This window comes from Sturnira hondurensis, unplaced genomic scaffold (genome assembly GCF_014824575.4).
Source record: "Sturnira hondurensis isolate 20B ecotype Veracruz unplaced genomic scaffold, ASM1482457v3 Scaffold0004136, whole genome shotgun sequence".
Lineage (NCBI taxonomy): Eukaryota > Metazoa > Chordata > Mammalia > Chiroptera > Phyllostomidae > Sturnira > Sturnira hondurensis.
The window spans coordinates 28,712,445-28,734,557 of record NW_028076767.1 but is presented as its reverse complement, the minus strand read 5'-3'; the positions used below and the strand labels follow the sequence as shown (position 1 = coordinate 28,734,557).

The window sequence follows — 22,113 nt, the reverse complement described above, 5'->3', positions numbered from 1 at the left end:
GAGATCTCGTAGGGTCTGGAAGGCAGCTTTATCGTCATCTGAAGTACAATAGGGAGTGACGGTCAGGTTTGTTCCATACAAATATCACTCTAGCGGTGAAAGGAAAGAATCAGGGGGAAGAAAAAGGGGCAGCAAGTAGCCCAGTTTGGAGGACTGACGGAACGAGGTGGGGCAGAGAAGTGCATGGATTCGAGAACAATCTGGGGGAAAGGATCCAGTGGACTGGATGTGGGGTGGATAATTCTCTGGCAGGTGGTTTTTCTCATGGACGGCCGCAGCTGTATCTTTCATCCGCCCACTCATCTTACAAATGAACTATGCTGTTCTTTCCATCAAAAGGTGGGACCTGCGTTCCCTCTCCTTGAATCAGGCTGGCCTTAGCAGGGTTTGTGATTTCCGAGGCTATGTCACGAAAGGCAATAATACAGTTCCCATTTCATGAGCCACTCTCCCCCAGCCCAGAGCTCCATGCAAGCACACACCTGCTCTGCGGCCACCATGCTGTGAGGAAGCCCAAACTCGCCCACGCAGGGAGACCAGGGGGACGCCCTGCGCCTTTGCGAAGAAAGGGAGATGTCCGACTGGCCTCCAGCTGCTCCGACCGCTGCCGTTCCAGCCGCAGCCGCTGTCTGACCGACTGACCCTGAGCCAGAGCTGCCCAACCAAGCTCTTCCCAAATTACCGATTCCCAGAAACTATGAACATGAGTAAAATGGTCATTTCACGCCCCTAACTTTTGAACCCGGAACATTCATCTATCAGATTCTGTCTCTGCGGACTCAGCCAGTTTCTCAGTTCTAACCCTTATAAAAGAGATTTAGCATTCTCAGTTTAGGTTATTTGTGAGGGATCCCGAAACAGGATAAATGGCTTTTAGGTATGCTGTCTCTGCAGTTTTGATTTCCCAGTCCAGGGGTTTGTAAACCCAGAAGAGCTTTTTAAAAAACCCACACAAATTCTTTTTTAAAAGATTTTATTTATCCTTAGAGGGGAAGGGAAGGAGAGAAGGAGAGAAATATCAATGTATGATTGCCTCTTGTGAGTCCCCTGCTGGGAACTGGCCTGCAATCCAGGCATGTGCCCTGACTGGGAATCGAACGGCAATCGTGTGGTTCACAGTCCCACACTCAATCCGCTGAGCTACACCAGCCAGGGTCCCACACAAATTCTTAAGTTCTACCCTGGACTCACTGCATCAGAATCTCTGGGCAACAGTGAGCCATGGACTCAGCTACCTGTCCTACTGTTTGACTTGATTCTTTGCCATTGTCATAGTTATTACACTTAGGTTCTATTTCTATACCCCGACATATATGGGTGAATCAGGAGATGCTTCTTTTGAGAATTTCAAGTGAAAGGGGTCATTATTCAGATTGTCCCGGTCATCTGAGTAGCTAGCACAAATAAGATTCACTTACCTACATCAAAAATAATTATCTTTCAATGTTTCCACGAGTATCTCTCACATGGCTCTGGAAATTAAATAACTATAATATGTTCCTTCTAAAATAAAAATATTGAAAACAGTGAAACTTGCCCAAAACAGAACATATTATAGAAACAATGAACAGCCCTAAAATGAATCTTTGTCTGAGAAAGAATTACATACAAAAAAGAGATACAAAAATGTTTAGGGGGGGGCGTTACTTGTTGTCGAGATAGCTTGGAGAAAGAGGGAATCTATTACACCTACCTGTGATATTATGCATCAAAATGGACTTTGATTGAATCAGATATTTAGTTACTGAAAAGGGGAAACAAACCATGGTAACATTAGAAAAGGAATATATACGTATTTATTACGTTTTTCAGAGAAAGGAAAGTAAAATATGGATCAGCAAGGCCATGTTCATTCTGGAGGCTCAAGGGGAACTCTGTCTTCTCACCTTTTCCAGCATCTGCAGGCCTCCAGCCTTCCTCAGTTTACCTCCCCATCCCCCACCTTCAAAACCATTGGTGTAGTAATATCTTCCAATCTCTTCTCTCCCTCCCCCTCCCCCTCCCTTTCCCTCTCCATCTCCATCCCTCTCTCTCTCTCCACACAAATAGACATATCCCACACTCTCAATGCCTCTCTTCTCTCCTATCTCAGATGGTCCTACTGGCCAAGGACTCCCACTAAGACCAGCGCAGATAAATGAAGAATTTGGTGGCCTTTATTGGATCATGTGAACCTTTGGGAATTGGAAATGAGAGATATTCATCACTTTGCCTGGAACATACATTTGTGCGTATAAGAGTGAACAGGATTCTGGCCAGAAGAAAATTACTGGCTGAGAAGGGCACGGTGTCGCTTCTGTGTGCTCCCGTTAAACATGTGTCACTTAAATCTACCAATGAAGAAACATCAGAAAAGCCCAATAAAGGAGGAGCTCTAAGATAAATGTCTCCAAAATATAACAGAATAAAAGGCCTCTCCTCTTCAGAAATGTCATGAAAACAAAAAAGACTGAAAAACTATTGCAGTTTTAAGGAGGCCAGAGAGATTTGAAAACTAAAGGCAATGTGTAACCCTACACTGGTACCTGGACCAGAAAAAAAAAGTGTTTCTTTTGCTCCAAAGAACATCCGTAAGACATTTGGTTACACTCAAATAGGCCTGTAGATGAGACAATTCAGAAAAAGAGAGAAACACAGAGAGATAGAATTATGAAGAAAAGAAGGTAAACTGCTCAACATTAGGGGGAAATGGATGAAGAACACTCCAGAATTCTTTGTCCTATCTTTTGCAAATTCTTTAAATCTGAAATTATTTGAAAATTTTACAGTTTTAAGAATCCAGAGTGCTTTGCTGTGTAGTAAACAAGAATTGCACATAACCTGTGACCCATCCAAGCTCCAAACATCCTTTGCACCTATAAAAAAAGGCTGAGGTGTGTCCTCATGAAACAATTAGCAAAAGAGAAGAGCAAGAAATTCCTAAACTGTGGAGTGCAGTGCAACCCAAGTGTCAAGAGCCCAAGTTACTCACCCCCAGTGCCCCGTGACCTTGAGCAAGTCACGTGAGTTCCCTGTACTTCAATTGACTCACCTGTAAAATGGACATAGTAATGGTATTTACCAAGGAGGATATATGACATTAAAAAAAGAAAAGAATTCTTTTTTTGTTTTTTATAATATATTTTATTGATTATGCCAGTACAGTTGTCCCATTCCCCCTTCATTCCCCTCCACCCTGCACACCCCCTCCCACCCACATTCCCCCCTTTAGTTCACGTCCATGTGTCATAAGTTCTTTAGATTCTACATTTCCCACACTACTCTTGCCTTCCCCGTCTATTTTCTCCCCACCATCTATGCTACTTATTCTCTGTACCTTCTCCCCCACTCTCCTCCCACTCCCCTGTTGCTAACCCTCCATGTGATCTCCATTTCTGTGGCTCTGCTCCTGTTTTAGCTGTCCACTTAGTTTGCTTTTGTTTTAGGTGTGGTTGTTTATAACTGAGTTGGCTGTCCTTTCACTGTTCATCTTTTTATCTTTTTTCTTAGATAAGTCCCTTTAACATTTCATATAATGGCTTGGTGATGATGAACTCCTTGAACTTGACCTTATCTGAGAAGTGCTTTATCTGCCCTTCCATTCTAAATGAAAGCTTTGCTGGATAGAGCAATCTTGGATGTAGGTCCTTGCCTTTCATGACTTGGAATACTTCTTTCCAGCCCCTTCTTGCCTAAAGGTCTCTTTTGAGAATTCAGCTGTCAGTCTGATGGGAACTCCTTTGTAGGTGACTGTCCCCTTATCTCTTGCTGCTTCTAGAATTGTTCTCCTGTTTGGTGCATAATTTTTTGGTCAGGTTGCACCTGTTATGTTAAGGGGCGGAGCCTTAGGTGTTCACCAGGGTGAGGCAATCCATGTCACTGGGTTGTGATGCTGTATGTGGGGGCGGGGCCAGAGAGGGGCAATGGCTCCCGTACCATGCTCTCTCTTGGATTTCAGTTCCCTCTGCCACTTCCCACAAGCAAATTGGGCCCTTCTGGTGCTGATTCCCGGGTGGGTGGACTTGTGTACATTCTAGGACCCAGTGGGTCTCTCCAACGAACCCTCCTGTGAAGCTGGGAGTCTCTCCTGGCACCTTTTCAAATGGTGCTTTTAGGCTTTATTTCCTGTTGCGTTGTTTATCTGTGCACGAATGTGTGACTTCGGTCAGCCAACAGCTTTGTGCACCTCACTGGGTCTGCTTGTTTCCTCCCTGCACTGGGGATCTGCTAGGCCTGCACCACCTGTGTGCCTGGGTCTGCCAGCCAGGACCCCTCTTACTGGTCTGGATGAATAGTTGTCGGACTTCGGTACAGTTCAATTTTTTGTCTGTTCTGTTTGTGCTTTTGTTTCTAAATCTTTGTTGTCCTCAATTTTGGTTGTGCAAGGAGGCACAGTGTTTCCACCTATGCCTCCATCTTGGCCGGAAGTCCAAGAATTCTTAAATGAGACACAGAACACTACAGACCATAGAGGGAAAGAGTGAAATATGACTGACCATAAAGGGAAAGAGTGAAACATGACTACATTAAAATTTTAAATTTTCGAAAGACAAGACAGCATTAACAAAGTAAAACAACAAACCACAAAGAGAAGACCTAACTCGAGGGTCCAGTATCCCAAATATGTAAACAATTTCTATGGATCAATAAGAAAAACATTAATGAGCCCAATAGGAAGATGGTACAGAGATATCCACAGGCAGTGCATAAAGGAAAAAATCTGAATAGCATGGGGAAAAGATGCTCAATATCACTAATTCAAGAAAGTTAAAACTAAAACAACAAGGATACTGCATACATAGTCATCAGCAAAAATACATAAATGAATACAGTCTGAAAATATCCAAAGTTGATAAGTAGAAATGGTACATCAACATTGTCGGCAGACTATACACTCACATATCTTTAAAGAACAATCTGACTAAATCTCCTTCAGTTCAATATATAATACACTACAAAGTCAGCAATTCCATTCCTATACCCAGGGAGATATGTACAAATGTGTTCAATATAGCACACTGTGTTAAAAAAAAAAAAAGCCTAACCATTCCCTAATGCAGACACATAGGTTGTGGCTCATTTATATAATAAAATATACAGCAAATAAAATTAATAAATTAGAGCAGTAGTTCTCAAACTTTATGGCACATCAGAATCACCAGGAGGACTTGATTAAAAAAAAATTCTGGGTCCTACCCCTAGAGTTTCTGATCCAGTGGGTCTTGAATGGGTCTGAAATTTTACATTTCTAACAAGTTCTAGGGTGTTCCTGATGTTGTTTACTGGTCCAGAGACCACACTTTGAGAACCACTAAGCTAGTTATGTGTTTTAACACAGTTAAATCTTGAAAACTCAGTACCGTTAAAAAGATAAAAGCATGCCCTGGCTTGTGTAGCTCAGTGGATTGAGCACAGGCCTGTGAACCAAGGGGTCAGTTCGATTCCCAGTCAGGGCAGATGCCTGGGTTGCAGGCCAGGTCCCCAGTGTGGGGGCGCATGAGACGCAACCACACATTGATGTTTCTCTCCCTCTCTTTCTCCTTCCCTTTCCCTCTCTAAATAAATAAAATCTTAGAAAAAAATAAAAGCAAACTATGAAAGGGTACATAAAATATATCTAAACATATTGAATAATAATATACAATCAGGAATATACCTTCCTAATAAAAGTACAAAATATACATCAGAATGTAGTTCAGAAGAGTGATTATCTCTGAGAAGGGAGGGGAAGAAAATGGGAGGAGAGTCTTAGTAGTGAGTATAAAGGTCTGTGTAGTATTTTACGAATTCTAACGTATATTTAAAATGTTAAGAAATTTTTTAAGTGTCAGTTATATAGTATCTCTCCCATTGGGGCAGTTGCGAGAGTGAATGAGGTCATGTGAAATTTCTGGGTGGATAAAGATAGCAAAAGGAAATTGAGTCACAGAATCTCCGCCTCTGTATATGTCAACAAAAATAATTTCAAAGTTCAAAGATAACAAAAATTAAGAGAACCCGTCAATTCAACCAAATAATCAAGAGGGTACAAATTTATGGCATAAGCATCAAACAGGGAGTAACCAAAGGGGGGGGGGAGAGAAGAAGATTCTGAACTGAGTCAAGTGTGGTTGACCTACTCCGCAAGAGTATTCCAGGAAAGTAGGTGAATCCACAAAATCCCGATAATTCTTACCTAGAGCGAGCGAACAAAACAACCTGGGGGAAAGAAAGGAAAAATTCCTGGGAACCTCCAGTAGCTCTCAGCAGATGTGGAAATAACCACCTGCTCCCATTTTCCCAGGCGCCCTGATGAATTACGGTAAAGGGTCTGAAAGCCCAGCGTATCTACTCATAGGCATTGGACGCCTCCTGCACTGTTAAAAAGAAGAACTGCACATAAAGTGCATCCCCATTTCCCTCCTTCAAGTATTTACCTGTTTGCGACTACACACTCAAGTGTGATTATTCACCTAATTCTCTCCCTCCACTAGACAGTAGTCACCGAGACAGCAGAGATGGGTGTGCACTGAGCAAGTTAGTGAAGGAGTGAATATATAGTAGACGTCAAGGAAATCTGACTTCCTCTAGTGTTCAAATTCCCCTGCCACTATTTTTCGCTTGTCACGAGGAGAAAAACTAGACCCCTTGGGGTCGGAGGCATTTCTTCACTCATAAAAGAGCCTACCTGATTCATATAGCCATAGGCGTGATAAATCAAGTGTATTTACAACGAATTCCATTCTCTGTGACAAATATGCTGTATAGATTAAATAAATAATACAGCATTATACACGGTTCGCCGTCAACATTTAACATTCTGGGAAATTTATTTTTGGCATTGAGTATTCCAAGAAAAATAAGTAACTCAAGAAGAACCTGGGCTATATCACCGAAGTCTTTTGCCTCTTATCAGTGAAACGAATAGGGTACCTACACAGCCCATTGAAATGTAAATTCAAATAAAACATTTTCTCTACCCCTCTGCTCTCTTTGCCCCTTGTAATCTGAAGATTACAGGAAAAAACTGTTGTGTTTTTTGTGCATACACACAGATCTCCAATACACACGTCTAAAGTGTTCTTTCCTTGTTTAGTTTTATGCAAGATTAAATAAAAATATTTTAGAGTTTATATGATCTGTTTTCACAGAAAGGAAGGCTCTCTGAAAGCTAGAAGGGCAAAGCCCTTTTAGGTGGGGGAGATCTGGCCGAGGACGCCGTTACTAGGCAACTTCTAGCACTCTAACTGCCGCTAGGGAGCCACTTCCCCGCCCCAATTGCTAAGAAAAATCGACGTCCCAACTCAGTCCTGCCGTAAACTCGCGCGCTTTTGCGACATTGCCGCGCCTGTCGCTGCGTGCGCGCCCTCTGCCCCTACTCTCCGCCCCAACCGCCATTGCCTCGTGCCCGCGCCGGTCGGTTGGTGGCGCCTTTGTCCTACGGCGGGCAGGTGGGCTAAGGCAGAGGCGGCGGCGGCGTTCCTGAGGCGAAGGAGCGTCCGGGAGCCCGCCGCACTGGTAGCGGTGAGTGCCGGGAAGCGGTGGCCGTCCACCGCGGCTTGGGACTAACGGGCAGGCCTTGAGGGTAACCGGGGCCGGATGGGGAGGCTGAAGCCGGAGGGCCCACTTGACGCGCGACCGCGGCTCTCTCCGGGTGCGCGCGGGACTGCGCATGCCCGTTGCGGGGCGCGGCCTCCTCTGGCTCTGGCCTGGCCCAGGCCCGGCCATTCCGGGAGGCCAGTGGTGGACTCAGGTTCCGCGGCGCCGCACCGCACCGCAGCGACTCGCCGACTGTAGCCCCCAGGCTTCTCTGCGTAGCGGGGCTGCGCACCCTTCCCCCTTCTCAGAACGGTGAAATCGCTCGCCTGCGCGTCCTCGGCGTGTCCGTGGCGCAGTCGGGATTCGAACCCGGGCCGATCCTGGGCACCTCACCCGGCGTTCTCCGTGGCGCACAGCGCGGTGCGGCGAGCCCAGCGCTGTCCGGGATCGCCGGTGCCTCCCGGCCCCTTGATAGCATCCTCGAGGCGTCTCTTTGTTATGTGACACCCCCGTCTATTTGATGACCCGGACCCCGGTCCCAGAGAACGGGGGAAGAAACTGCTGAGGTTACCCTGGAAACTAAGCGCCCCAAACTGCTGGCTCTCCTGTCTCGAGACCACGGCACTTTCCACGACGGGACAACCCGCCAAGGGTTTTTCTGTAGGACGACGTTCCCCAAATTCCAGGCTCTCGCGTTGCCTTTTTGTGTCCGGGTCATCTGTACTGCTGCTTATCTACCAAATGTTAATTTTTTTTCTTTAAACTGATTCTCTTCCCCGCTCCCCTCCTGAAATATATTGTTTAAGGTGGAAACGTACCTCACAACCATATAATGGAAGCCAGTTACTTTTTTAATACTCATAAAAAAATAAACACCTGTCTATTAAAATAAACAGTGCGTCCTTGTTCCTCCTGAAGTTATTCTGCATTCAACGCTCTGGGAAACGCTGCCCTAGGAGTGCGGGGTTAATTGTCCTTCTGGCTTTCACTCTGTGCACAGAATTTTCCCCTGAGGCCTGGCAGATTCGGTGAAATGCTCCAGGATCTTGGGGCATGGCAGTGAACGTTGTAAGCCTTCGGGTTGCAAACTGACTCTCATTATTGATCTAAAAGTGATAGTCCGGGGGGACTGCAGGAGCAGTTCCCTCAAGCGTACCTGGTGGGCCGCCTCGGTTTTCTTACAGCATTGTGGTGTGGCAGGCACCTGAGGGTTCATAAAAAGATGTTTTTGCAAACGTCGATGGAGCAGTTTGGGTTTGAGAACTCGAGATTTAGTATTTTCTGTATGAGCCAGTCGGTGCGAAAACTAACTTTCAGCGTGGACTTTTTCAAGCCAGTAGAGGCCAAAGATGGCGTCGTGGGTATTGGAGGTCACAGGGCCATTGCCAGCATCGGCTTCTTCCTTCGTTTTGGTTTCTTGGCCTTTCTTTTAGCTCCAGATAGTCTTTGAAACGTCTGACAAAAATCTTTTCACCTAAATCATAGAAACAGTGCTTTTCCTTGTAGAATGTGCCAGAGAAACCATATTGCAAGGCCCAGTGGAAGGAATTTTTCGAGGTGCAGGTTGTTACTCAAGGTCCCATGCCTCTAGCACCACACGTTTAAAGGAGACAATGATAAATTAACTTACTTATCAGCTAACAGTCTGTTATATTTGTAGCCTGTTCATAACCTCTGTTTTTGAGTGTGAGAGAGCACATTTACTTTAATTCATTGAAAGTTTACTCTGAGAAGTCAGCTCAGGCTGTTTAAGGGTTTTTTTCTTCAGCCTGTGTTTAAAAAAACCCCTATTCCTTGGGATTACTTTCGTGTGAGCACAATGTAGAACTTAAACAAAGCCAAGGTAATCTAGGCTAAGGCTACATTTCTAAGTAGGAAAGAAATGAGAATTTGATTTTATTCAAGAGCCAGTTTCAGAACTTCAGCAAATGGAGCCTCATCTACCAGTGCACAAAAGCTAAGAGTAAACGGTTTTTGGAAAGGCTTTAGAAGTCGGATGAAGAAAGGTGTGTGATGGCTTCCTTTTAAATAACCATTGCAAGCATCTCTTCTCTGTGGCCTGCAGATGGCAGTGCCTTTGCGTGGCTTGTTAGGGCCTTGCGAGTTAATTACATTCAGTTGTGCTTTTAGGAGTGGAAAACCTGCCCTGGCTGGGTAGCTCAGTTGGTTAGAGCATCATCCCGACACACCCAGGTTGCCAGTTTGATCCCTGGTCAGGGCGCTTATAAGAATCAGCCAGTGAGTGCCTGTGTGAGTGGAACTAACAAGTCGATGTTTCTCTGTATAAAATCAATCAATAGAAAATTTTTTAAAAGAATACAGAATGGCAAGCCTTTGGAGGAAATGTATTTGCTATTTTCTTCCCTTCCACAGTTTTTGTTTTTGACTCCCATGAAGAATGAAGTGCCTGCTTCTAAACTCATTATTACTCTCAGTGGTGATGATAACATGTAGTCAGCAGTGCATATAGTTTACAAAAACAGGTTTACAGATACTGACTCATTTGCTCCTGTCTATCATCTTGTGAGATAGGTAGACTGATATTATTATTGTATCTTTTTTGTATATGAGGAAATAATGTCTCAGAGAGATTAGAAGTCTTGTTCAAATCACATATTTAGTAGAACTCAGAAGACATTATTGAAGATAAAAGATTTTGCGACCTAGCAAAATGGGAACGTGGAGAGGTTGAAGCGGTGCCCTTTACTCCAGATCTTCTCAGAGGCTTTATTGAGCCAAACACGTGCAGTGGTGATGTCCAAGGCAGGGAGATACCATGATGCCTTTCTCTGCCCTCTTCCCATGAACATCTTGAAGTACCAGTGTTCCCCAAAACTTGTGGCTACACTTCATTTTCTCTCTGTGTCTGTGATTTACTAATGGTTACTGTGTGCCTTTGAAAAACGTGTGTTCAAAGCTCAGCATTTTTATGCCAAAAGATTTGTCTCGTGAACAGAACACACGTTTGTCTAGACTAGTCAGCTTGAGCAGAGTTAAAGTAACCTGTCTAGGAGTTAAAGGGGCAGTAGTGACCCCCAGAAAGTTACCCTCCATGTTAGTCTCATTAGCGAGGGGATCAGGGTAAGGCCACAGTGTCTGAAACAGCAGCACATTAGGGAACTGGGAAGTGCCCTGACAGCTAAATACATAATACCAGCATGCCTGCTGCTTCTTAATGGGGGTTTTATTACCACCAGATACGAATATTTATCGGGATGGTCATTTTCATTCTTTATCCTATCACTAAAAGAAAATGAGAGATTAACAGTCCAATTACTTTGATGTTAGGAAAGTAATTCTCCTCTTCTGGGGAACTAATGCTTCTGACGAAAAAGCCCCAGAACTTTTTTTGTCCATAAGACTGTTTCACCTTGTATTTCATGTTCATTACAACTTTATTGGTGACCTGTGTGAAGACCGACGACTTAAGGCGAGGGTCAGGGTGACCAGAGTCGCACTGGAGAGCAGTGACATATAACTGTATAAAGTACCTTGAGTGGCCCCCAATTTGCTTCTGGAATGATTGAGTTACTAAAGATTTGGTTGATCCTGCAGCCAGAGAGTGTGCTTTGGAGAATTTTAGTTATAAGTAGTTTGGTTTTGAGTGAGTATACTTAATTATGCATTTGGAGATTGAGGAACTAATATGTATTTAGGGTCAGAGGTAATACAAGAAGTTTGTTTTTAATCTCTCAAAATTATTTTTGATATCCAAAAGAAAAAGGAAAAATGTGCTTTTTTGTTCAGTTTTAAAGTTTAGGATTGTGAATGTGTAACTGAGCCTTTTGCAGCCTTTGGGAAGCCTAGCTAGGACAGCACCAGAGTCACTGGGAGAGCTCAATGGAGATACGGGTCCTGGGGTGCAGCCCCCTGCCCCTCCTCTCAGCTAGCTGGCTGGTCTCAGGAGATGGGGGCTAGGGCCTCTGTTTCTCAAAAGTTTCCCATGTGTTTTTTTGTGTACATTAAAGTTTGAGAACCCTTGGTTTGGACTTCAGAAAATGAATTTTCACTGGAAATAGAAGGTTGAAGTACATCCATTCTTATCCCACTTACTAATGGAAAATGACAACTCTGGTTTATTTTGGGGTTTACATTAATAGATTCATTTTAAGCAACACCTTAAACTATAAAGTGTTTTTGGCTTCACAATTTGAACTAGAGATAGTAAGAGTAGGATTCCTGTTGAGTTTTTAATATTTTTAATGCCTTCCATTCAGTAGCATGCATTTACCTTCTTGAGAACAAAGAAAGCCAGACTACCAAGATTCTCTTCCATTCAGTAGCATGCATTTACCTTCTTGAGAACAAAGAAAGCCAGACTACCAAGATTCTATAGTCTGCTTATTAACTTTAGATTTGCTCCACTTTTCTTTTAGTGGTGTAGATCTGAAATTATATGTGTGAAGATATATAATCTCCTTTTTCTCCTTTTGTGAAGAGTTGCATGTAGACATAAAAACTAAATGCCTCAGAAAGAAGTAGGTGTTCCTAGCCCCTACCAGCAAAACAATACTGGTAGCTCCAGTTGCAGAATTTAGATAGGACTTGAGTTGACAGTTTGCCTTTTCATAACCAAAGAAATGTGTAACATGTTACCAAAAAGTGGCAAGCTCAGTGGCTAATATTTTTTCTGTTATTTTGTAACTAGGTAATTGGGGGGGCTTAAATTTTTGAGATAAGTTTTAAATGATAAGATGTAATTGAAAAGAAATGGTGGGCTGCCCATGCCTCCTTGGTGGTGGGAGCACTATGGAAATTTGGGCTCATGATTCCATTTCCTTTGGAGGTAGCTGTGTGATTATGCTTTCTGTACTGTTTTCAGGGATTATACTTTCATAGATTATACTTTTCATGTGATTTTTTTGGTAACAGATTATGAGTTAGCATTTCCCCTTGAATACAGGACTTGGGAGATTTCTATGTAGAGGACCTGAGTATGTTGCTCTGTGCGCACTCAAGGGATAAATGGATGACACAGAGTCATAGTTCCCAAATACTGGCCAAGAATCAGCTGCTCCTAGGCTTCATCATTGGATTTTGAAAGTTTGAGACAGGGTCTGAGAATCTGATTTTTACCCATCTTATCAGGTGGTGCTAATACCTTCATTAAAGAAATGTGATGTGGAGAATGAAAAGAATATGTATATAAATAAGGATGGGGGAGGGAAAGTTGTCTAATCAGTATAAGGTGTTTTAGTTTTACAGGATGAGAACATTCTCATGTACCATGGATCTCCAGAACTGCATGTACTTAATACTGCTGAACCATATGTTTAAAAATGGTTAGGATGGTAGATTGAATGTTACTTTTTTTTTTTTAACCACAATTACATGTTTTAAACATATTAGGAAACAATAAGGAAAGTTAGTTTATTGTCTACTTTCCTGAACAGTGGGTTAAACTAATTGTTGGTTATTCATTACTGACTCATCTGGCCATCAGTTCATTTTGTATCCCTTTATTAAAGGTAAAGTCATAACCTGTTAAATATTTTCTCCTACCTGTTCTCTCCAGTGTCAAACCATTGATCCTTGAAAAACTTAATTATAATGGGCAGTGTTTTAAATGTCTTAGGTTTAAATATACCCTCCTTCTTTGAGAGCCCCCCCAAAAAGGGGGGGGGGGATTATCTTCTGGAGGGTGGACCGCTTGTAGTACAGACTTCCCCCGCTAGGTGAATGTTCTAAGAACCCATCTGTTTCAGTGTACCAGCTGGTGCTGTTGTGAGAGGCTGCTTCAGACTACAATGAATTTTTTTGAAAATTCTTTCAGGGCATTTGCCCATTTCATGATGGGTGATTTACAAGCTCACCTGTCCACATCACGCTGAGTGTTCAGCAGTGTTGGACCAAAAACAGCATGACCCCCTACCCCTATTCTCTATTCACCTGATCTCACCCCAAGCGATTTTTTTGTGTGTGTTCCTAGATGAAAAAAGTCCTCAAAAGGAAACATTGTGCCAATGTGGAAGAAGTGAAACAAAAAACAGCAGAAGCACTAAAAGGCATCAAAATTGATGAGTTCAAAAACTGTTTTGAGCAGTGTAAAAATGTCTCGATAAGTGTATTGCATCAAATAGCAGGTACTTTGAAGCTGACTGAAGTTTAAATGTGTAAGAATAAATACACATTTTTTATAAAAAATTCTGGGTTTTGGGGGGTCCCCCCTCATGCAGTACAATGGTAGGCCTTCATTATTTGGCTTCACTTGGACTACTTGTGGTAGTTTGTCCAGTTCATAGCCTCCTAACAGGCCTTTGCCACCAGTTTCTTCCCTTTCCACAGCAAAGGTTTTTGTGATCTAATCTAACTTTGCATCTGTGCTTCCGCTCCCTTTTTCTTCTCCTATCCCCACTGTGTTAAACTTGTTAGAGTATTTCTAACTTATTATGTCCTTCAAACCATTCCTTTACCTTTGTGTGTGCTGGAACGACTGCTCTCTTTCTGGTAAACTCTTACTCATCCTTCAAACTCGTGTAAATGTTACTTTTAGGCCTTCCCCGCCTCCTTCATCTCTCCCGCCCTCGGTTCCGCCCCTTTCCCACCCATTCTTCCCAGTGTCCTCTCTGCCCTGCACGTCTCCCCTGCACTTCTCCCCTGCACTACCCTTCGTCAGCCTTCGTCATCTCTGCTACAGTCTCACTTTAGATTATGCTGTCCTGAATCTGTGTGCATGTGCCTTTATTAAACAGTGAACTCCTTTAAGCCTTAAAGTTTAAGACAGAGGCTTTAGCCTTTTTATTTCCATTTATCTAAGGCCTAGAACTGAGTGTGTGTGACACATAGTAGGCATAGGAGCATTCAATGTACTGATTATAAACTGTTCTTTTCATGTTCATTAATTTAGTTCTCTAAGGATCTCTACTTGTATAGTTTATGTAGTTGAAATTTTACATGTTCTAAATAAACCTGTATTTTAAGTATTTTGTAACTCAAACTTTTTTATTGCTTTAGACTAGCTCAACCTTTGTGGATCCAGCTTAGTAAGTTTTTTCCTCTTAGTTGATATTTTCCTTAATTCAACATAACTGACACAAGTTGGGAATCCATTTTATTAGGTTCAGAGAAATCGAGTGACTTGACTAAATTCTCCCTGCTCCCCCCCCCCCAACCAAAAGTAGGACTAGAACTCATATTTGCTGATCCTGGCCAAGTGTTTTGTCCTCAAAAGAAGTAAAAAGGGCAGGAAATTAAATTTTGGTAGAGAATTTTCTTCTGAAGAGTTGGAGTGAGTAGAATGTCAGTAGCAAAAGTCAGAAACATTGTAGTTTGAGGTGATAGAAATTGAAGTGGTCATTGAATAAATAGGTCCTACCCTATTGGGTATCTGGGTCACTTAAACATTGGACCTTTTCCATGTCCCGTCAGCATTTGATCAGGGAATCCTAGCCAGAGTTTTCAAGCTGGAAACCATGTTCTTCTGCTCCCTGCTGGAAGCAGCATGGCATAGCATTTAACATCTGGCTTCAGATGCACCTGAGTTTCAGTCCTCGCCCTGCTTCCTGCTCGTGTGACCTCATGTAAGTCACTTGATTTCTCTGAGCCTCAGATTTTCTGGTTGCAATAGAGATCAGAATAGTACTTTAAAAATAAATTAAATAAAAGAATAGTACTTAACTCCAAGGGTTGTTGAAAGGATTGAATGAGATAATAATGCACATAATGTTCTTAGTAAAGGTTCTTGGGTAGAGTAAACATTGTGTAAATGTAAGTTGCCATCATTTCCCTATATCTCTTCCCAGGGTCAATATTCTGATACAGTTAAAGACATAATAATTATTTTAACTAGAGAACAAAAGAGATAATCAAATGGGGAAAATGTAGTTTAATTAACAGTTAAAGCAGAGCATTCTGTTATTCCCAGTAGTTACAGCGTAACTCACTATAATATCCCTGATGTTACAGTGTGCCATCAAAGCCATTTTCATAAATATAGTTTAAGTGAGAAGTTCTGTTCTTTCCAGTCCCAATTTTAGGAGTTTAATCTATAATATCCACTGTCTTATCAGTGTGGTTTTCCAAGTGGCATTATCTTTATCATCACATATTTCCAATTTAGTAATGCCTAATTGTGAGTTGGTTTTCAGCCAAGCCTTTGGAGAGTTTTATTCCATTTGTAATCACTTACTGAAATTGTATAGGCTTCTGAGTTTGTTCAGCAGCCAAAGGTGGTGCTGTCACTGAGTGCTGGGGTTATACTGCACTTGTTCAAAATAGTTCACGTTGTTTTCCTTTGTGATAGCCAGGAGTATAAAAATTGGTTTTAAGGTAAAAAGAGTTCTTTTATGAGGGCAATATTAAAAAATAGAGCAAAATAGTCCTTAGTACCATGAATGAAACGTGCATATCTGTTGTCTTTATAATACTATCCAAGGACCATTCTGATAACCTCGTCTAAAACAAAACTGTAGCTAGGCTTTGGGTCTTTCTTTGGGAGTTTTTACTCCATTCTTTTGTGCTTTAAGAAGTTCTGCCACTTCCTGTGTAACATGTTTTCTAAATTATTTTGTTTCTGTACCTTTTATGTAATGAATCCCTTTGGTTGGTACTGTTTTTCTTGTCTGAAAATTCTTATTTGAGTAGTGGTTTTAACTGTTTTCGGAAGACCGCTTCGAAACTATAGATGTTCAGGCCAAAGTTAAGCACCTTGTGGCGATGGTGATTTTGAATGGCATCCGCATCGCCGATGTAACTAACAAAGTATAGAAGTCCTAACAACTAAGCTGAAGTGGAAGAGGTACTAGATACTAAGAGACTGACTTTTGGTCTTAAGGGTATTTGGCTGCGGTAAAATGTGTCAAGAGGAGGGAGAAGCACCATTGCTTCCCTTTTTTCATGAGGAGGAGGTTCTACCTCTCCTTGGAGATTCCCTCATTGCTCGTTATGGTTCCCCACCTAAATGTTCAGAAAGATCCCCAAATTGTCTTTTTCCCTTCTCCTTCACATTAACATGATTTCTGTTTCTTTGGTGTAGCTTACATCTCTGTGAGGATCTGGGAGGAAAATAATCTTACTCAACTATATTAACACAAAAGCTCCCTTTACCAGTTCCAATATTTGCATTCTCAAAGAGAAAACTTGTTCAAATGAACTTCCGACCTCCAACTGATGAGTTTTCAAATTGTATGACAAAAAATTGAGATGGGGTAAGGTTTTTTTCTTGACTGTAAATCTCTGCTGTACTGTGATCAGCTCCCTGGAGTCATTTGTACGTTCGGTAGCTTCTCTGTTCTTCCTGTGTTTCTGTACTCACGGGTTTTCCCAAAGTCCTGTGTGTACATGTTAGGGTTTTCGTGTGTGGGAATTGATGGTGTTGGCAGTTTTCATAACTCTCACTGGAAGCCCCGCAACCCCGTGCTAACCCTAGCAGCCCTCTTTGAGGCAGTGAGGTTACCAGAAATGTCCTCGTCTCGTTTTCCGTATCTCACCCAAGAGGGAGCCCTAGGAGCTTTAAGTGGGGTGACTAAACAGACACTTGGCACGCACACCGAAAGTGTCCTGACTCCCAAGCTTAGGAAAATGGTCTAAGAGAGCTCTTTTTTTGCAGATAAAACATAAGCCACACCATCAAAGTATAACCCACTCTGGACTACTCAGTGAAAATAGAGGAAAATTATAATCAGAATGGTTTATAGAGATCATCTTAAATTTTTACATAATATGGCAGATAATTTCTCCAAAATTTCCCCAAACTTCCAAATAAAATATTTACCTCCTTCATTCTAACTGGAACCACCTTTGCCCTAACGGTATATCACATATGATGACTTTGGTCTCCCTGGTTCTATGCGTAGGCACTTACATAGTTATAACTACACAGTGTAACAGTCCTTTTCATGTGATGAGGGCAAAGTATATATTGTTTATAGAGACTTTGCAATTAAAGTAATACCCCTTGTTCTGTGTTCTCACCTAAATGTCAGCCAGGTCAAGTCAGAATTTAGATGGGTGTTCCTTATTCACAAGGCCATTTAATAATATTTGGAACTCTGCTAGAAAATATGGTACTTATTTAAAAGAAATCTTCACACCACTACCACCCCAGTGTATTCCAGAGATACTTTGAAAATTACTTAAGTAATCAAAGACATCACATTTCTCTCTGAATCATAGTTACACTGTATTAGAAAGTAGTACAAAGGAAGTGAGCACACTAGGTCAGTAGACCCTTCTATAGCTGAACTGATACTCTTCACAGTTATATATAAAAGAAGTAGAGTTATCATTTATTATATGTCATTTAAATTGCAAAAGTGCCATGTGTAGTACCAAGGCCATGGTTAGATACTACTGGCCAGCTTCTACATAGAAAATATTTTCTGATTTTTTTTAATAGAGGGATTATAGCTGGTGTCTTCTTAACTGAAAAAGTAAGAGGCAATTTAGAATGTGCTCCTGTGGCTATTTAGATTTGTTACCTTCAGTTCTGTTGAAAGCCACTCTTCCCCTAGGCGTTATTGGAAGGTGCTTGTGACTTAAAATGGAATTGAAGATTGTTCTGACTCGAACAGGATTCAGAAGTTGTCACCATAGCGGGGTGAGGTCTGTGCCAGACCCTTCGTGGTCTTTGTTGTTGTTTCTCTGTTCTTTCACGTCGTAGGACTCTGGTTGGAATTTTTAAATACATAATTACAATTTTTAAGCCACTCATGCGAGTGCTTCATACCGTTCGTTTAATGTCATTAGATGCAATATCAGTTGCTTGATACGGGACAAGGGAACAAAAGTGCACTGCAGCAGGAAGCAGTTCTGTATCTCAACTACAGTAGGAAATGGTTAATGCATTTATGTATCTTTAAATCACATAAAATCGCCGGGTGTTATCTTTTGGGCATAGATTGGTATATTTCTTTAGACATTTCATGAATTCTTATTCGTACATGGTTCGGTTTTTACAAAGCTGGTTTGTTTTGTTTTTAGCAACTAGGCTTTAACTACAAAAATGAGCTTTTCTGTAAGTTTGCGTGACTCTCTCCTTTCCCAGTCGTGTGTGCCAGCCTTCTCAATGAAAACTTCTCACGAGGAGTGCTTCAGCACTAACCCTGCTGTACCAAATGCCAGTCTGTCTTCTCAGGAACTTGCCTCTGAGGGTCATAGATGTTAACATGTCATATACTTTGTTCAGAAAAAAATTAATCAATTTCTTCTCCACATCTCATTCTGGAAGAGTCTATCCAGTGGAATACAACACAAGGCACACTAAATGGAGGCCCTGTTTCGTGGAGATTTGGAAGTTTCAAGACAATGGAGTCCAGATCTTACTTCTTTGTAACATAAAATGGAATTATTTGCCTTTGCTCTTTTTTTTCCTTAACCCTCATTATTTTTCTGCCACTCCTCCCCTCAAAAAAGAATTTTTCCCCTTTTGGAGGGGGCAGGTGTTAGGTTCAGGGCTTAACAAAGTATTAAAACATTGACAATAATCAGTTGCACATAAATCACGTGTTAACTAGAAAATGGAGGACATTCCTTACCTATCCATGACAGTGTACTGCCGTAACTTAATAAAAACTGCCCAAGTGACAGTGTGTCTGCTGAATGGATTTTCTTACACCATCTGGTTGTCATTGTAGCTCTTTTGTTGTTGCTTTCATTTGAAATGTGCTGATGATCTTGTTTTTATTCCGTAGCATTGAACAGATGGGTTGATTATTCTTTTCAGATATTAATAAGGCAGCGGAAAGAAGAAATATGAATACGGCTCCATCAAGACCCAGCCCCACACGAAGGTAAAGTACCCCGAAGCAGTGAGTTACCTTGGGAGTGTTGGGCTCTGGGGAGTTAAGCCCAACTTCGTACAACAAGGGTCTCTTCTTCCCCCCCAACAAATCAGAAACGCTCAAGCAAACAATAAGAACGTGAACCGTGTGTGAAGGGCTCTGCTGCTTTTTTTAAACATGCATCAGGAGATGCAGAGGAAGCTTTGTGTTTTCGGTGGCAAACCCAGCAAGTTCAGCTTGCGACATGAGTTGCAGGCAATTGGAAGAGGATAAACCTCTGTCCCCAGCTCACGTGTCAGTGGGAGCCTCCACGGCAGGAGTGCCCCTGGGTCGCTGGTGTGTGCCATGCTGCACTGCAGCGGGCAGCAAAGATTCGACACTTCATTCCAAATGGCTGCCGGTCCAGATGCTAACCCAGGTTTACGGAAGGCGCTGCCCGAGAGATCGCTGCCGTGCCCGTGCTGCCAATCCCCGTTTGCTCGCGTGCCCGGGTTGCCTGCTGAGGGGAAATAAAGAGGGCAAAACACTTCATCTCTCAGAAGTCTCCCTTTTTCTTAGCTTTCCTGGAAATAAAAGGCATTTCCCCCAATATTAGTCTTTCTTACAGCGTATACAGAAGAGATAGTCCTGGTGTGTACCCTGGAGATACTCATTAAATTGGCCCCTTCCCACAAAGAAGAGCCTTATTGATGTTTCCATTTACACCAAAATGCGTGTATTGTGTCCAGAGCGTCTGGCCCCATAATAGTGAACTGGTGGGTGCAGTGTGGGTAGTTTTGTGTGGAATGCAGGCAGATGCAATATATTTCATGTCTGGTGTCTCTTCATGGCCCAAGTGGGTACTTAATGTGCATTTTAGCTTTGTCCCTAAGTAAAAATTCCAATTTTCCACAATAACTATATCCCAAAACTACCTAACACAGTAAACTATATTTCCTACAGTGAACTGAATGCTGCGTAGTACAGTGAATCTTATTCTGTACTGGTAATCCACAGGTCACCTGCAGATATACCCAACTGAGCACATACACATAACATACACTACCCTGTTTGGGGCAGAAACCCTTATATTTTCTTTACTACTCGTAGGAAAGAATGGCTGCTATGTATTTGGTTTATGTGTCCCCACTTGAATATGAGGAGTGAATTTTCTAAGCTACCAGCAATAGAGTACAGATGTCTGCTACTGAGTTCACGCAGACCCTAGGGGCAAAGTAATACTCCCAATTTCAGTTGGATTCCCTGAGCGCCCCCCGGGCAGAGGAGTTGAATCTGTTGCCGCAATGGTAGCCGTCTGGTGGATGCCCAGGTCTCACTGCAGAAGTGGGCGTGTATGTTGGTATTCGCTCTGTGTCACCATAAGGAATACCTGCAGCTTGTTAGGTAGGTACATTGTCAGTTGATTTTGTGAGTATGTATGAGTATCCTGAGGAGCATAAACAAATCTTGCAGAACTTCAACAGTTCCGTATAATATCTGCTTCCATTAATGCTGCATCTAACCGTGCTGCAGATTTGGGGCAGTCCCAGCTGTGTTGCATATCATTGCCCCAGTAAACATGGGGTGCATGTGGCTAAGAATTTGGCATGTGGTGGGCAGAATTGTGGGACTCCCTTTGGAAACTGGTTGCCAAGTAGCTCGAAAGGAGATGTGGTGTGTATCCAGTCTCCAAGGAGCTCTCATGTGTGCACTGTGAACTAGGTAGCTAACCAGAAGGAGTATGGAACTGGTAAATGTAAAGACAGCTAACGCCACTAGTAAAATCCTTTTCCCAGTGTGGTGTCCCCGTGAGTTTATGATCTCTAGAGAGTGTTGTCTCTGTGTTTCTGAAGACGGACGCAGGGCAGGGGGCACATTGCAGAATGTAGAGTAATTTCTGATCTGTGAATTGAAAAGAATATTTTATGTCATTCTATTAATGACACTTAACCAAATGCTTTTCACATTTCCAACTGATTGTAGCTTTCAGCAAACATTGGCAATGTTAGGGGAAATAAACAGTTCCCCTGGTTGGAATCCAATATAGCCATTGCCAGGACATTAAATTAAAAAGATTAGTTTTACACCAAGCTAAAGTGCAGCTCCATAATTTCATCTGTAATGGGAAAAATAGCTTTATGCCTTTTTTAAAAAAATGCCCCCTCCTAAAAAACACATGTAGACAACATTGTAGGGAGCCTTTTAAAATGTTCTTCTTGCCAGATATATGAATATATATGTCACTTTTATGTACCTTTTAAAATAGCACCTTCGTCAGAAATAAATTTTAAAATGAAGTTGTTTAGGATGTGGCCAGGGCAGTGGCTTCCTGCTTTATTTACAATCAGTGGGAGGGGCAGCTAGGCTAATTCCAGTTCCATTAGGAACCAGTGTTCCCCTTGGTGATCACGTCCCTAGCTGGATCCTGCACCGTGTTCTTTAACATGCTGAAGTTTCATACAGCCATGTTTAATAAGGTTCGGGGAAGAGGGATGTTCACATTTAGTAAAATCTGTTCTGAGCCCCATCTGAAACCTGAGCAAAGAGTCCTAGTTTTTAAAGATAAAATTTTTAAAGCTCTAACACCAGGTAATCTGTAAACATTGTATTTAAAATAGAACATTAACATTTTGACCATTGCCCTCATCACGCATTACCTCTTAAGACATACCAATAGTACAGAAATAAAACTCAGTAGTTAGTAGGCAAGGTGGGTGAGCAGTTAGCCCGGAAGGGGCTGATCGTTTTTCCGAGGGTGAGCACTGGCTCTCAGTGCCAGTGTGTCGACAACAACTAGACTGCCTTCATTCGACAACTCTGATTTGTTTCCTGCGCCCCCAGCCATGGGGAATGCATTGTTCACAGGGGGAGATCACTGCACACGTGACAAATACCCCTCTTAAATTGTACCCTCATG

The 22,113-nt window shown here is 42.3% G+C and overlaps 1 protein-coding gene across 4 annotated transcripts in view; it reads left to right on the top strand.

The window, feature by feature from the left end:
* The first annotated feature begins 7,331 nt into the window (after nucleotides 1-7,331).
* Nucleotides 7,332-22,113, top strand: part of NCOA5 (nuclear receptor coactivator 5) — a 29,690-nt gene continuing 14,908 nt past the window's right edge. For 2 of the 4 annotated variants that reach the window (XM_037044190.1, XM_037044192.1), the window contains exons 1-2: nucleotides 7,333-7,482; nucleotides 19,160-19,226. In XM_037044190.1, the coding sequence (XP_036900085.1) occupies nucleotides 19,189-19,226 (38 nt within the window). In that variant the 5' untranslated portion in view covers nucleotides 7,333-7,482; nucleotides 19,160-19,188. Of the gene's footprint in view, nucleotides 7,483-19,159; nucleotides 19,227-22,113 lie in introns of all 4 variants that reach the window. The other 2 variants (XM_037044189.1, XM_037044191.1) reach the window with 2 other exon arrangements.